Source organism: Acanthaster planci, linkage group LG19 (genome assembly GCF_054643075.1).
Source record: "Acanthaster planci isolate LZ-2023a linkage group LG19, COTS_SCS, whole genome shotgun sequence".
Lineage (NCBI taxonomy): Eukaryota > Metazoa > Echinodermata > Asteroidea > Valvatida > Acanthasteridae > Acanthaster > Acanthaster planci.
Genome location: NC_141795.1, coordinates 11,746,387 through 11,759,812, shown reverse-complemented (window position 1 = coordinate 11,759,812; position 13,426 = coordinate 11,746,387). Strand labels below are relative to the sequence as shown.

General features: G+C 38.9%; 1 protein-coding gene and 1 long non-coding RNA gene across 2 annotated transcripts in view; both read right to left on the bottom strand.

Moving 5' to 3' along the window:
- The window catches only part of hgsnat (heparan-alpha-glucosaminide N-acetyltransferase), a 65,239-nt gene that overhangs the window by 25,433 nt on the left and 26,380 nt on the right, over nucleotides 1-13,426 (bottom strand). The window contains exon 9 of the mRNA XM_022250306.2: nucleotides 2,677-2,707. Coding sequence (XP_022105998.2) covers nucleotides 2,677-2,707 — 31 coding nt within the window. The remainder of the gene's footprint in view (nucleotides 1-2,676; nucleotides 2,708-13,426) is intronic.
- LOC110987516 (uncharacterized) lies at nucleotides 2,708-7,317 on the bottom strand. The gene is made up of 3 exons (XR_002599294.2): nucleotides 5,731-7,317; nucleotides 5,249-5,407; nucleotides 2,708-3,692 (listed from the first exon to the last, which is right to left on the bottom strand). It is a non-coding gene; the product is annotated as an uncharacterized LOC110987516 (long non-coding RNA).

The window sequence follows — 13,426 nt, the reverse complement described above, 5'->3', positions numbered from 1 at the left end:
AAGGTTATGAAGTAGCCAGGGAAAAGGAATGTCAAGCAGAATCTGTATGGTACAGCACAGCCACACGGAAGACTAGTCAAAGGTTGTGCAATCTTTCTTCCTGCACATTACACTAATGATCTGTCGGTGTGTAGGAAATCAATTTCATCAACAGCACTCACAACATGTCTTGCACTTTGACATTTGGTGTATACTACATTTCTTCGTGGCTTATGGCAGCAATCAAAGGCATGATGTTTTTGTATTGGCTAGAAAACAAAATGTGTAATCTTTTCCTTGCATGATTAACTTATTTGATCTCGTCTTTTGAGAGTGCCAGGCCCTTTTCTCCCAAAATGAAAGATATAATTGTGTAAGGCATACAATGTACAAAACTGTAGGTGTATTTCATCAATTTCATGAATTTCCTTACAAAATAAAAAAAATCTACGCTAGCTGGTTTACAGAGCTGAACTTGATCATAAATTTTCATTGTAACTTTCACAATTTCTCTTGAATTGTTTGTCCTGTCTACTTGTCATTTACCTCTGAGACAGATTCTGCTAGCATCGAAACATCAGGCCCTCCATAGTTTTTTATTTGTATTTTAGGTAACTGTAGTCAGGATGCACTTTGCAGCAGTTTTGTATTACATATCTCTGTTACTATATCCCTTTGTGATGATCCTCCTTGCTGTCCTGTAAGTTTGTCCTTTTTGTTTGGGATTTATTCCTGTTGTTTCCTGGTTTTATTGCAGCATTGTCATCTTGTCTGTTTTTTGTCCTAATGATATATTCTCCCCTCTCTACAGGTAATTGCAGCGTCTTCTTTGTTTCGTCTACTAATGACACTACTATTCTCTCCCTCCCTGCAGGTAATTGCAATGTTGTCATCTTCTCTGTTGTATATAATACTGATATTATTCTTTCCCTCTCTACAGGTATGAACAACCCCATGTTTATTTTAACAGCTCCATAAAATGAGAGAGAACGCCCTCCACTAAACCCACCACCAGGATAATTACAGGTTCTTTGCCTTGTCACGTCTTATTCCCACAGGTTTACAACTCTCATCCACCCCATGCTTAGGTACCCTCTCTCCTCACCTGCAGAAAAGATGGAATCAAGTTCTCCATGGTGCCTCTATCCAATTACTCAATATTCTTTCTCAACAGTATCAAATCACAATTCAGAACCACCATCAGGACATAGCCCATCTCGATTCAGAACTTAGATCTGTCTTGATACTATGAATAGTAACCTGTGCATCGAAATGGAAAGAGGCCTCACTAATCTTGAGTTTGTTCTTCATGTCAGGAGGAAGAAGATAGGTGGCATTTTGGCCAAACAACAACATAGGCATAGATGTTTCAGGTATCCTAAGCTCCAGCCCTTACCATCCACCACCTCCAAAACTGTGGTCAACCTTTCTTCTTCGTCTATAACTGATGCTGAACACTAACTTCTCTCCAAGGGTCTGAAGTTCTGTCCCACTTCCCCCACAGTGAACCAGGTAGAACTCTGTCAAGATCTCACTGAATACTTCCGCAGGACACGAATTTGAGAATTTTTCTTTGACTCTGCTCTGTGCGACACAGAGCCCTTCCATGTCAAAAGCATCTGACCCCATACAAGCATGCTCACAACAGATTCAGCAGGTATTCTGGGGCAATGCTCACAAGTTCTCCATGTTCTCAAAGTTCTCTATGGCCTGATCCTGCTAAGCAAAACACAACTTATCTGCCCAGGTTCTAAGTACATGTATTAACAATGATCACAAACATCAAAGCTATCTCACAATGGGCAGCTTTTTTTTTTTTTTTTTTTGGAGGGGGCTATGGGTAGAATCCTTTGGCTGGGATGTACTTGGCCACAACAAGGCAGGTCTCACTGAAAGAGAATCCATTGTTAAGGGCCAAGGATTAAAAGGCTCACAGGTCGAGACATAGCTTCAGCGAGCACCAGTTATTCAATGACTAGCTCACGTCCACCATTTTGTTGTGATCCCTAATCAAGCAATGCTGCCTGAAGGATGATGGGTTCATACATGTCATTGCAGCTGTATGGAAAAAGGAGAGGTACATGTACATGTATTTCCCTAAGAGCTTTCAAAATCCACTGATGGGTTCAACAGATTTTGCAGCACTGAAAAAGGCATATGTACATATCTAAGCCACTATTACTCCATGAGGGGATCCAAACAGATGCTATTTGAAAACTCAAGTTTAACAAGCATGCCATTGGTTTCACGTACAGAGGAGTCAGGCATGCAACTTGGACTTTGACAAAAAAAAACAAGGAAATTCCAATCTTTACAAGACTTTGTACAGTGTTTTTCATTATTAATGGCATAAGTGATAAGTGAAAAATGAGGAAATCAGCTGATCCCAGGAAAAGTTGCATGCCTGAAGAGTTTGTTTGAGGACTTGCATACACTTGCAGGAAAGTTCCTAGCACAAATGAATCGGGAGCTGGAGTTTAGGAATGCTTCTCTAAGTATACATAGATTGTAACATTGGTGGATACTTCTTTAGATTAAACATGAGATGTTGCAGAAGTGCCCTCTCTTTCACACACAGACCCTAAAGCCGAACCACTGCCTTTTGTGGCAGCAAAATTCCTAATTACATGTACATGGGAGATATGGTTGGTACAGAATTGAGCTCCCACCGACTACTGCACGCAAAGAAGGACTTACCATGGGAAGACCAAATCTGCAACAGTTAAACCTGAAAAGTGATAAAACAAAATCAATGAACAAATTTTGCAAACCTCTGAACTCTGAATCAAGTCACTCAGGATATCTTTGAGGACCTAGAAAATGACACGTTCTGTAGGAACTCACACTACTAAAAAAAACTAAATGTAACTAACCAAGGATCATTGAAGGAAAATGCTGCAAGCAACTGAATAGAAACAAAAGACACAAACTTCTAAATTTAAAAAAAAAACGGACAACAAAGAATTTATTACAGAAATATCACAAAAAAACAAAGACTTGAAAATGAAAGAAATTACTTAAAGAAATTACAATTAAACTAGAAATGTGTTTGTGGACAAACACAGCTGCTTTCATTTGAAACCAGTGATGAACGCCTTACAAGATTAATGACAAGAACACATACATGTAGATGATATATTGCAAACATTTAATGTCACGTGGATTGTCACTTGACCTGTCACACGAAGAAGAAATCATCTTATGATGTCAATTTTCATCTGAAGCACATCTATTTCTAGCCATGTGCCAAGTTTCAACTGAATCGGACTCGTACTTCATACAAGTACTTCATACTTCTTACAAAATATTAAAGAAAAATTGCGTTTGTGCTTTAGGGCATTTTACTATTGTAATTTATATAAAACCAGTTAAGGTTTTTTTGCCATAAAGATTTCCAGACATACTTAAGAAGAACATAGAAACACATTGAAAATATCAGGATCTTGTGAATGCTGAAAACTTTGCATAATGCTTCCAACGTATGTATTCATAATTTCTGCAGTAATCTTGAAAAGAAATGTCAGGGACATACACACATATACATGTACAATTTATGTCCTATTGGTTGCAGTTTTTTCAGATAAACTTGGTATTTTGATGAAGTCCTTCTGTAGAACATTCTCAGTATGAATTGCAGTTCCATCGATGACACCTCGGACACCAACATGTCTAAAGACTTCCTTCATGTGCTGGTGAATAGTCTTCTGCGTAATCTAAATAAAGGAAACAAATAGTTCATTGTGCATCAGTTCATATGTTGATGAATGGAAAAAAGGTGTCAGAACTTTCAGCACTTTTGATATCACTTGGCTACATGTGAGTATGAATATTACAGTGGAAGACTGGACACATGGATGTTGATGAGTAAGGGATTTGCATTAGTACATGCATGGGTCCCCTCCCTTTTGCTTATGACTACATTAATCAGAACTGGCCATCTCTTGTGCATCAATATCCAACAGCAGGCCTTGTCACCACCTTCTCTTGCTTGGTTGTCCAACAGCTTCCTTTATCTTGGCTAGCCATGCTTCTGATATGTACATGTAACCGCAGTTATGTTGCATTCTAATCACTGAAACTAACATCATGGAGAACAGATTTATCTCTAGCTTTCACTTAAGCAGCAGTATGAAGGATACCTATACACATAAAAAAAGAGCGGGGCCTCACACTAAAGTGGGGGGGGGCTGACTGGATGTTGGACAGATACATGTACATAAACATGATCACTCAGGATATGCTGGTGGGGGGGCCACTGGGGATCAATGATTTTTCATAGGGGCATGCGCACCCCCCACATGCCCACCTTAGTCACGCCGTTGTCTGTATGTCAATGCAACAGTACATTTTTTCACCATTACCTGTTAATTTCCTTGAACCAGTAATAATATGGTTTTTGTCTTTCAGGAAAATAACAATGAAATATGCACATTGAGTGTTTTGAAAATATGAAGGAAAAAACTGCCTGCCTTTTCCGGCCTTTTTTCTGAAGTGTACGTACGCGTAATCATATAAAAACCACTAACTTCTCTTCTGTCCTGAAGATTTCCAGACACATCAAATGACATGGGGACCAGTTTCAAATATCAGATCTTATGAATGCCGAAAACGTTGCACTATTCTTCTGAAACCAATTTAACCACTTCCTGCCTGGGCAGTTATCAATGTTGATGATGCTGGGGTGGGATATTCATCATTTTTTTCTGTTTTAAAAATTCTTTAAAAATTCATATCTTCATTTACTGGACACATACTCACTCATGAAGGACTGTCTGGTGTCCACTCTAGCCTGACAGACAAAATCTATTGATGCCTGAGTAATTCAGCCAGGCCTGCAGCCTTGTAAAAAGAGCCCAGATTATGCATTGTTATATAATTTTCTACTGACCTCTTTTCAATAGGGGCCAAATTAGCATGCAGTGGTGCTGTGAGGCTCATCGCTGCGGTGTTGGGGCACTTTTGTCCCTGGGGGTAATCCATTCACTTTAAATGCCCCAAACTGTGGTATACTGTTTCAAAACAAGGATGGATTATCTCCACTTTTGAGACTGAAAAAATGTTGGTAATTCCCAGCAGCCTGGTCTTTTGTTCCGAGTACGGTCTTTTGTTACAAGGCCCTGTTCCCTTTGTCCGAGTTCAGAGACCCCGGCCACACATATAAAGCAAACAAGTCCAGATCCGGAATCCCGGCTGGAAGAGGTTAAACAATTTCTGCAGTTGTCTTTCAAAAATTATAGTAGGTACGTGTACACAAACAAGTAAATCTCACTTCCTGCTGGTTGCAGTTAAAGATCTTGTAACGAGTACTTTGATGAAGCTGTTCTCAACATTCTGTGGATCAGTCCTGCTTCAAACTCCATTTCCATTAATGACAATGGGGACATCCAACATGTATGAAGACTGCCTTCGTGTCTGTGCTGATGAACATCTGTATCAGAACAAAAAGGAAAACATTTATTGCAAGTGTTGCAGGCCATCTGTTAATGCATGGAAAAGCTGATGTCAGACCTTGGACACAAAGTGTACATGTATAGCAACCTTGAGTTCTCACTAAAGAGGAGTACGTGGGCAATGTAAAAAGGGGGATCAGGAACATGGATGTTGAATTGTTGATGAGGAAACCATTTATGATGGTGGTACATGGATGTACTCACCCCCACAAACACACAGACACAAATGTTGCTTTTTGAATGCATTAATCAGAGCGGCCAATTTGTATGTCAAAGCAGCAGTAGGTCTTTTTACCATTACCTGTTAACTTCCTTGCTTGGTTGTACAGCAGCTTAATTTATCTTGGGGAGCAGTGCTTCTGATATCTACTTGTAACTGCAGGTATGTTGAATTCCAATCATTGGAACTAACATGGAGAACACATTTATATGTATCTCTAGCTTTCACTTAGGCAGTAACACAAAGGATACCGAAACACAAGATGCAAATAAGGAAATCAAAATATTCAGAATAATCAGCTTACATCAATATTAAATAACCACGGGTCTACATTCAAATTTCATACATTTTTGGATGTTTACCGTAGGCGTGTAATGACATGGTGTCTGCCTGGGGGGCATACATAAGAAATACAGTATGCAAGGTGAGTGTTTTAGGGACTTCATTTTGCAGCGCAATCGTAAAACCTGTGCAAATTTGTTGTACTCCATAGGCCATCCTGATTTGATTTGCCTTTGAATAAAATCTATCATACTAAAATTATTGAATAATGAACTCAGGAACAGGTATAATGAATGTACGTGCAAGTTGATCTTTTGATTGTGCTGAAAAACTAGGACGTACTTGACCATTGTCAATGCTAGTCTGAGCAACTTGAACCCAAAAATTATCTTTTTTATCATTTGGACATGGTCGCTGGACATGGTCTGAGCAACCATGTCGAAACATTGAAAAAGGACATTTGTAGAGTTCAAATTACTCAGAATATGTCAATGCAAATTCAGAGCTAGTGTGAGTCAGTTCTGTTTCCCCTAACATTACTATCCAGAGCTACAGAATACAGAAAGGGCAGACAAAACTTTCAACTGATAATGTTAATTGCCTACCAGTTCCTGCAGTTCATCCAGCTTCCAAACCCAGTTGCTTGCCACACTACAGTCTGCTTGTTTGGTACACTCATGCTCACGATAATTGGGATCATGCCTATCCCGTATTCGGTGTCAACTCCTTGGCCGCAATTTCCAACTCCGGTCCATAAATTTGGTTTTAGTTCAGCTTTTGTGGGATTAAGCCTACCTTGGAATCCTCTGATCAAGCAAAGTCCAAAAAGAATTCAATTTGTGCCATTTCAGGAATGGGATGTCCCAATAAGGTCTCAACAAAACACATGGGCCCATCGAAACTATCCATGTGTTGACAGGACTGCAAAAATATGGTTGATATGCTGTATGCAGTGGACAATTTGTGTCAAGTACTGCTTTGAACAACTGGTTGACCCAACATAAAATCACGGAGTTCATTTCCCTAAATACTTAACACGATTTGTCAGAACCTTCTAGCCACATTATCTAGAAATCATGTAATAAGACTGTACTGAGCAACCACGCTAAGGTTGACCAATCGCACAGGACCGCGGATCGCGCATGGATATACTGCATGTAAGCATAAACTGTGTATGTATAAAGTCCACAGGTTTGAAAATGTGTACAAAGTCAAAGGGACAAATGATATCTTCAAAATTAAATAATAAATCATTTCATGCTGTCAAAGTGACTTAATGCTTCTAGGACTATCTATGCTGTATTGGTCTTTGCTTAGACAAAATTTCATTTGGTGGAGTAGCCGAAGTCCATGCCATTCTGGCAGTTGAAAAATGTGTTTAAAACCTTCAGGGAATGAAATATTCAAAATTCTATAAAAAATCAGCTGATGACGTCATCATGACGTCACGCTTCACAGTACATCTTTGCTACAGGGTCTCTACTTGCTGCAACTTTGATGAAGTCAAGAACTTGCAAAGGGACTAAAGTGCAGTACAGAAAAACCCTGTACAAAGTGAACAGGGTTTGGCAGAAGCACATGGAGAAGAAGAAGAAACTAGAGCTCTGTGCATTTGTCTTGTGGACAGAACACTTAGGCCGACTAAGAAACTGGCTGCAAAAATGAGTTTTGTTCCAGCAATACTGGGATACTTTTTGAATGCATAAATGTGAGGTTCTGTACATCCCAAACATTACGTCAAAAGTTTTCCCCCAAAAAAATCCTGCGGTTTTTCAGTAATTCTATCTCAAAGTTTGCCATACTCCTGTATGCCAAAAATGGACAATATCCGCTTCTAAGGCTGTGTGTGGGCACTTCCAACTTCAAAATTAGAGAACTGTTATTATGTCAAACCTTCAATATTGTAATTATATCCAAAATGGAGATGAAAATGTACTAAATTGCTGACAGCAGGGGAAATACATTTACAGAACTTCACTCAATGTACTCATAACGTGTTTATGTTTCCGAGGCCCCCCGAACCTGTCATTTTGTGCTAAAAATGGCTTCCAATTCCAAATCAAATGACTGTAATTTAAATTTTGATGTGATCATCTGAACCTGGGCCATATGATTATGAAACAAGGCATTTAGAAAAATGTCCCCAAAAGGTTAATCTCACTGGTTAGTTAAATTGATTATCAAAAGAGCGCATTTAATTTAGACGTACATGTCATGCTATTTGTTTACATGCAAATAAAATGCCATAATGCTAAGGTATAAGAAACAACTCTAATGAACAGGTCAGCTACAAAATCTAAATGCTTTGTGATTTCTTGAAAAGACAACACTGAAGAGGGCTGCGAATTGGAACCTTGGAGCATCTTCTCATTACTATCCATCAAAAATCATCAAGCACAGAGTCATTCTGTCCTTTAACAGTGTATGAAGAGGTGGGAGCATCTGTGCCAGTTTCCAGATCAATCATGTTGGTTGATAAATCATCCTCCAGAGTGTCCAGAGATTCGGTTACACTTCTTGATGACAATGTGGATGAGTTGACAATCTCACACTTGTTTCTTGAGAAAGTTTTGTGAGAACAGAGCTCAGGATAATATCTTTTGAGCCAATATTTCAACTTGTCGCTGTATCAGGAGAAATAGTTAAAATTAGATGGGTTAATATTTGATGAAAACAAGAGTTAATAATAATAATAATAATAAAGCATTTATAAGGCGCACTATATCTGCAAAGCATTCAGAGGCGCCGGTCTAGGTGGAAAAATGAAAAACTCAATTGTGCATTCATAGTGAAAAAGCTTGTGAGAAGAAGAATGTTTTGAGATGATGCTGAAATTGCTTGATGTCATGTTCTTGTCTTAGATGATCCGGGAGTGAGTTCCATAAGCATGGTGCAATTGTAGAAAAAGCCCTGTCTCAGGCACTGGCCAGCCGAGTCCGGGGAACAACTAGGGTATTATTTGTTGACCTCAGACCCAGCCTGACAGAGCGGAGTTGCACCATGTTTGCAAGATAAAGGGGACTAGAGCCGTGGAGTGTCTTGAATGTGAGGAGGATCTTGAACTGAATTCTGTATTTGATGGGTAACCAATGTAGTTTGTTGAGAATGTTGAGAGTTACTGGCTAGAACAGAAGAATGAGTGAATTTATGAAATAAATCATGCACATGATCCTTCAACAGCTCATTTTACCTTCCATTATTGATGTACATGTATAAATATTGTTACCTTGAGAGTAGAAATCAAAGACTGCCAATGCGACACCTTCTCTTGCTACATGCAATGTCATTGGTTGTCAAGGTGAATATTTGATAGAGTCAATTTTGTAAGCACTGGGCAATTTGAATAATTGTCAACCTATCATACCGGTGCCATACCGGTCAGTTTTCTTGTGCACCCCCCAAATAAAGGAGATATTTTCAAAATGAGTAAAAAAAAAAAGGAAAGCACATCAATCAAATATTGTCTACAGCTTACCCTTCAGGATCCTTGCTTTTCCTTGTCAGGATCTGAGTGTATGATTTGTAACAAGAGGTGCGACATCAAACCTCCAGAGCAACACAATCTTTGTCCCAAATGTGTATCAAAACATTTTCGTCTCTTTTGCTCTCTGCTGCTTGACAAAGCATTCCTGGAAAAGAAACATAAAAGGAAATACAATTTAAACCATCTTGCTTGTGCTCTTAATCTTATAACTATCTAGTTAAATTCTATTTGTTTCCAGACATTTTTGAGCCATTCGTTGAGTCCAAGTTACTAGAAACAGCTTCAATGGTGGGCATGATGGGCTAAAACTAAAATACCAACATAGGCATGATAGACCTAAATTACTATTAAATTTCGAATCAATACGCCCTTCCCTGACTGCGATGTCATTGTAATGCAGCTTACCTCCATCAGAAATTTCTGCCTGCAACAGCTTATCTGTGACACGTTTCCCACGTCAAGTGACGAACAGCTCAACTTTACTCCATGACGCATTCAAGTTAACATACAGGCAACACACAAGATATGTCATCTTCCAGAAGAAAATCTTGATCTAGCCCAGAGTTTCTTACGGGAAGAAGATGAAGCTTCAGAGGGAGAATCATCGTGTAACTTCTGTTTTCTAGCAGCATTCAGGTGTTTAAAAAACTATGTAATTCATATGCTTTGCCATAGGCACAGTCTGTGCAGATCACGCGTAGTCCCTTGCGCTCTGTTTGTTCAGTGATTTCGCAATCTCTGCTGCATAAATCAAGCCACTCTTTGGCACATGAAGTGAACTTTCTCCATTGGACATTTGTAAGGGCTTTTACCTTCAAATTTGACCGATTCTACATGCATTAAACACCTGAAATTTGTCGATGTTGACGTTGAGGCACATGCCATCCGCATTGCCAGACATCGCCATATTTACTGCTTTGTGTCATGACCCACGACCTACGACCTGCATTCGAGTCTCGGATTGAACAATTTGTATCATGTGGTCTAATTACATCATTCCTGAACAACTTTTGAACGTGGCAAATTTCAGGCATACAGCTTCCCCGAGGCAAAATAGTTTGCTCTTTCCACCCAGATTATTAGAAAACTGCAGGATAACTTCTCGAGGACTTTTGCATTTGTCATCTCTAGATTTATGTGCTCAATTCTGCTCAGAAAATTTATTCCTGCTGTTACTGGAACGAAACAAAAGAATTTAGGGGTTCAGCTGACGGCCTAACAGGGCTTTTTCACATTTGAAGTTTTCAAACAAACTGTCAAAGACACCCAGGTTAATAAACTTAAAAAGGAGTCTTACTTGTTCACATGCTGCAAGGTTTCAACCCAATCGGACATGTACTTCATGGGATATAGTGCTTTGAACAGTGCACCTGTAATGTCATGTGACAATCATCTGATGACATCATCATCACATGACGTCAAGCTTAATCTATAACACTTCCCTTTGTAAATACCTGCCCTTCCTAACTATCTGCAAGGTTTCAACCCAATCAGATATGTACATACACAATACAAAAACAATACAAAACATTATTTGTTATTACAGAAAGAGCGCAGATTAGAGATTGCAAACATTTTTCCCTTTTGGTGTTCCACACAATGTGATCTGCTCTCAGTGCCAAGTGCTTGAAAATTTGCCAACTCCTGGGTACATGCCCTACGCACTGTGCGCTGCCTATGTTACAGGTAGATAACTATGCGTCCACACACGCAGTAGCCAATGCTCAGTACACGATGGGATTTTCAAGTACACAAATATTGTAAGGAGTTTTTGTTGTTGGCGTTTCATTTGTATGAAGAAGTACACCAGTTTTATGCACTTCATGCAGTTGAATCCAATGGTTTAGCTGCCATCTAATGGACAATTCATGCTTGTAACTCTTACAGTTTACTTTATACTGACTTTTTTTTCTGAAGGACTTTTTATTATAACTTCTGGCCTGATGACATCATCGGCCCAAAATTTCACACGTGTTAACTGCGTAAAGATCATCATCCATATCAATTTTCAGGTGATTCTGATAAACTTTGCCACAGACATCAATTCAAAATTCATTTTCAGAATTTTCAACCCGTTGCTAGAGGGCACTTGACAATTGCGGAACATCATCAGTAAATATTTTGAGGAGTACTCTACCCCAAGAGACTTACAACATTGAAAATAAGTCAATAGTTATCACCACTTTTAAACAATAAGCCCACTCCTGGTTTCAACCAGAAGGAAGGGTCACGTGATGGGACCAACACATGATGAATTAAAGACCAAATTATACTCTGCCACTTGACGTAAACAGAATCTTGCAAGAGGCCACAGTTGATTTTATATGGATTTTTAAAAATTTAAAACAATATTTAAATATTCAATGGGCTGAACTAAATTTTTAAAAATCAATCATAAATCACTTGATGACATCATCATTACGTCATTGTTCTAGACACATCTAAAAACAAGGGTCCTTCATTGATGTAAGTTTGATAACGATTCGAAGTTGTTTAGGAACAAAAGCCGATGCCAGGTAAACCATGTACAAAACAAAGGGGGTTTGGGTCAGAAGAAGAAAAACCTAGAGGTCATCTGTCCGTTTGCAAACAGAACAGAGGGCTTTTTCACATTCCTTTGTTAATTTGAACAACCAATCTCTGCACAACCTGACATATGCCTGATGGCGTAATTATTCCACCATGACCAATTAATTTTACTCCTTGTCTAATGATGTCATCATCACATCAGGTAAATTTTTGTTCAGAACACTTCCTTTCCTTGTTATCTGCAAAGTTTTAAATCAATGGGATACAGAGTTTCAAATAGTGCACCTTTAATGTCACGTGACATGTCATTTGATGACGTCCTCATCGTATGAGGTCAATTTAGTCTATAACACTTCCATTATTAAGTACCTGCCAAGTTTGAACCCAATCGAACATGCACTTCAGGAGATACGGTACTTTAAAGGATGCACCTTCAATGTCACGCAAATCGTCTGCTGATGACATTGTCATCACATGAGGTTAATCCCCATTTAGGAACGTTTCCTTCCAATTTATCTGCAAGGTTTCAACCCAGACATGTACAATACAAAATATAATACAAAACATTATTGTTATTGCAGAATGAGCACAGATTAGAAATTTTAAACATTTGTCCCTTTTGATGTTCCATATAATGTGATCTGCTCTCAGAGTACACATGTAAGGCAGATATTGCGTGTCCACGCACACGGTAGTCAATGCACAGTATTCGAATGGGATTCTCAAGTTCGCCAACGCTGTAAGGGGGTTTTTGTCGTTTGCACTTCATTTGTGTGAAGAAGTTCACATGCACCAGTTATGCACTTCATGCAGTTGACTTCAACGTCTGAGCTATCATCTAAGGGATAATTCAAGCCTAAATCTGTTATGGTTGATTTTTCAGCAAATTTTGAAGACTAAAAGGACTTTTTATTATAACTTCCGGTCTGATGATGTCATCGACCAAAAATTTCACGTTTAATAATAAATGGGTAAAGATCATCATCCACATCAATTTCCAGGCAATTTAGACAAACTTCACCACAGACATTTATTCAATTTTCCTTTTTCAGAATTTTTACCCTGTCACTAGAGGGCGCTTGACAATTATGTGACGTCAACAGCAAATGGTTTGAAGAATGCTGCACCCCAACAGACTAGCACCGTTGAAAACAACTTGATACCTATTGCCACTTTTCAATTTATTACTTATTGAAAGGTGAAGAGAAACTTCAAATCTTCTTCTTCTTCTTGTTTTGTTTTAACGGTGCTTTCAGCTACAAAGGCTATTTGTGGCAATAATGATACATTTATTCATAACCTTTATTAATCAGCATCACATTATGAAGTTCGGATAAAGGTCCAGTTTTGGAGGCAAGAGGAAATCACAGTACCAGAAGAAAACCTACAAGAGCGAGAATAGACTGGAAACCAAATGCACTCAAAGCCTGGGCCATGCCAGGACTCGAACCCAGGCCTCACTGGTGCAAAGTAACGAAATTC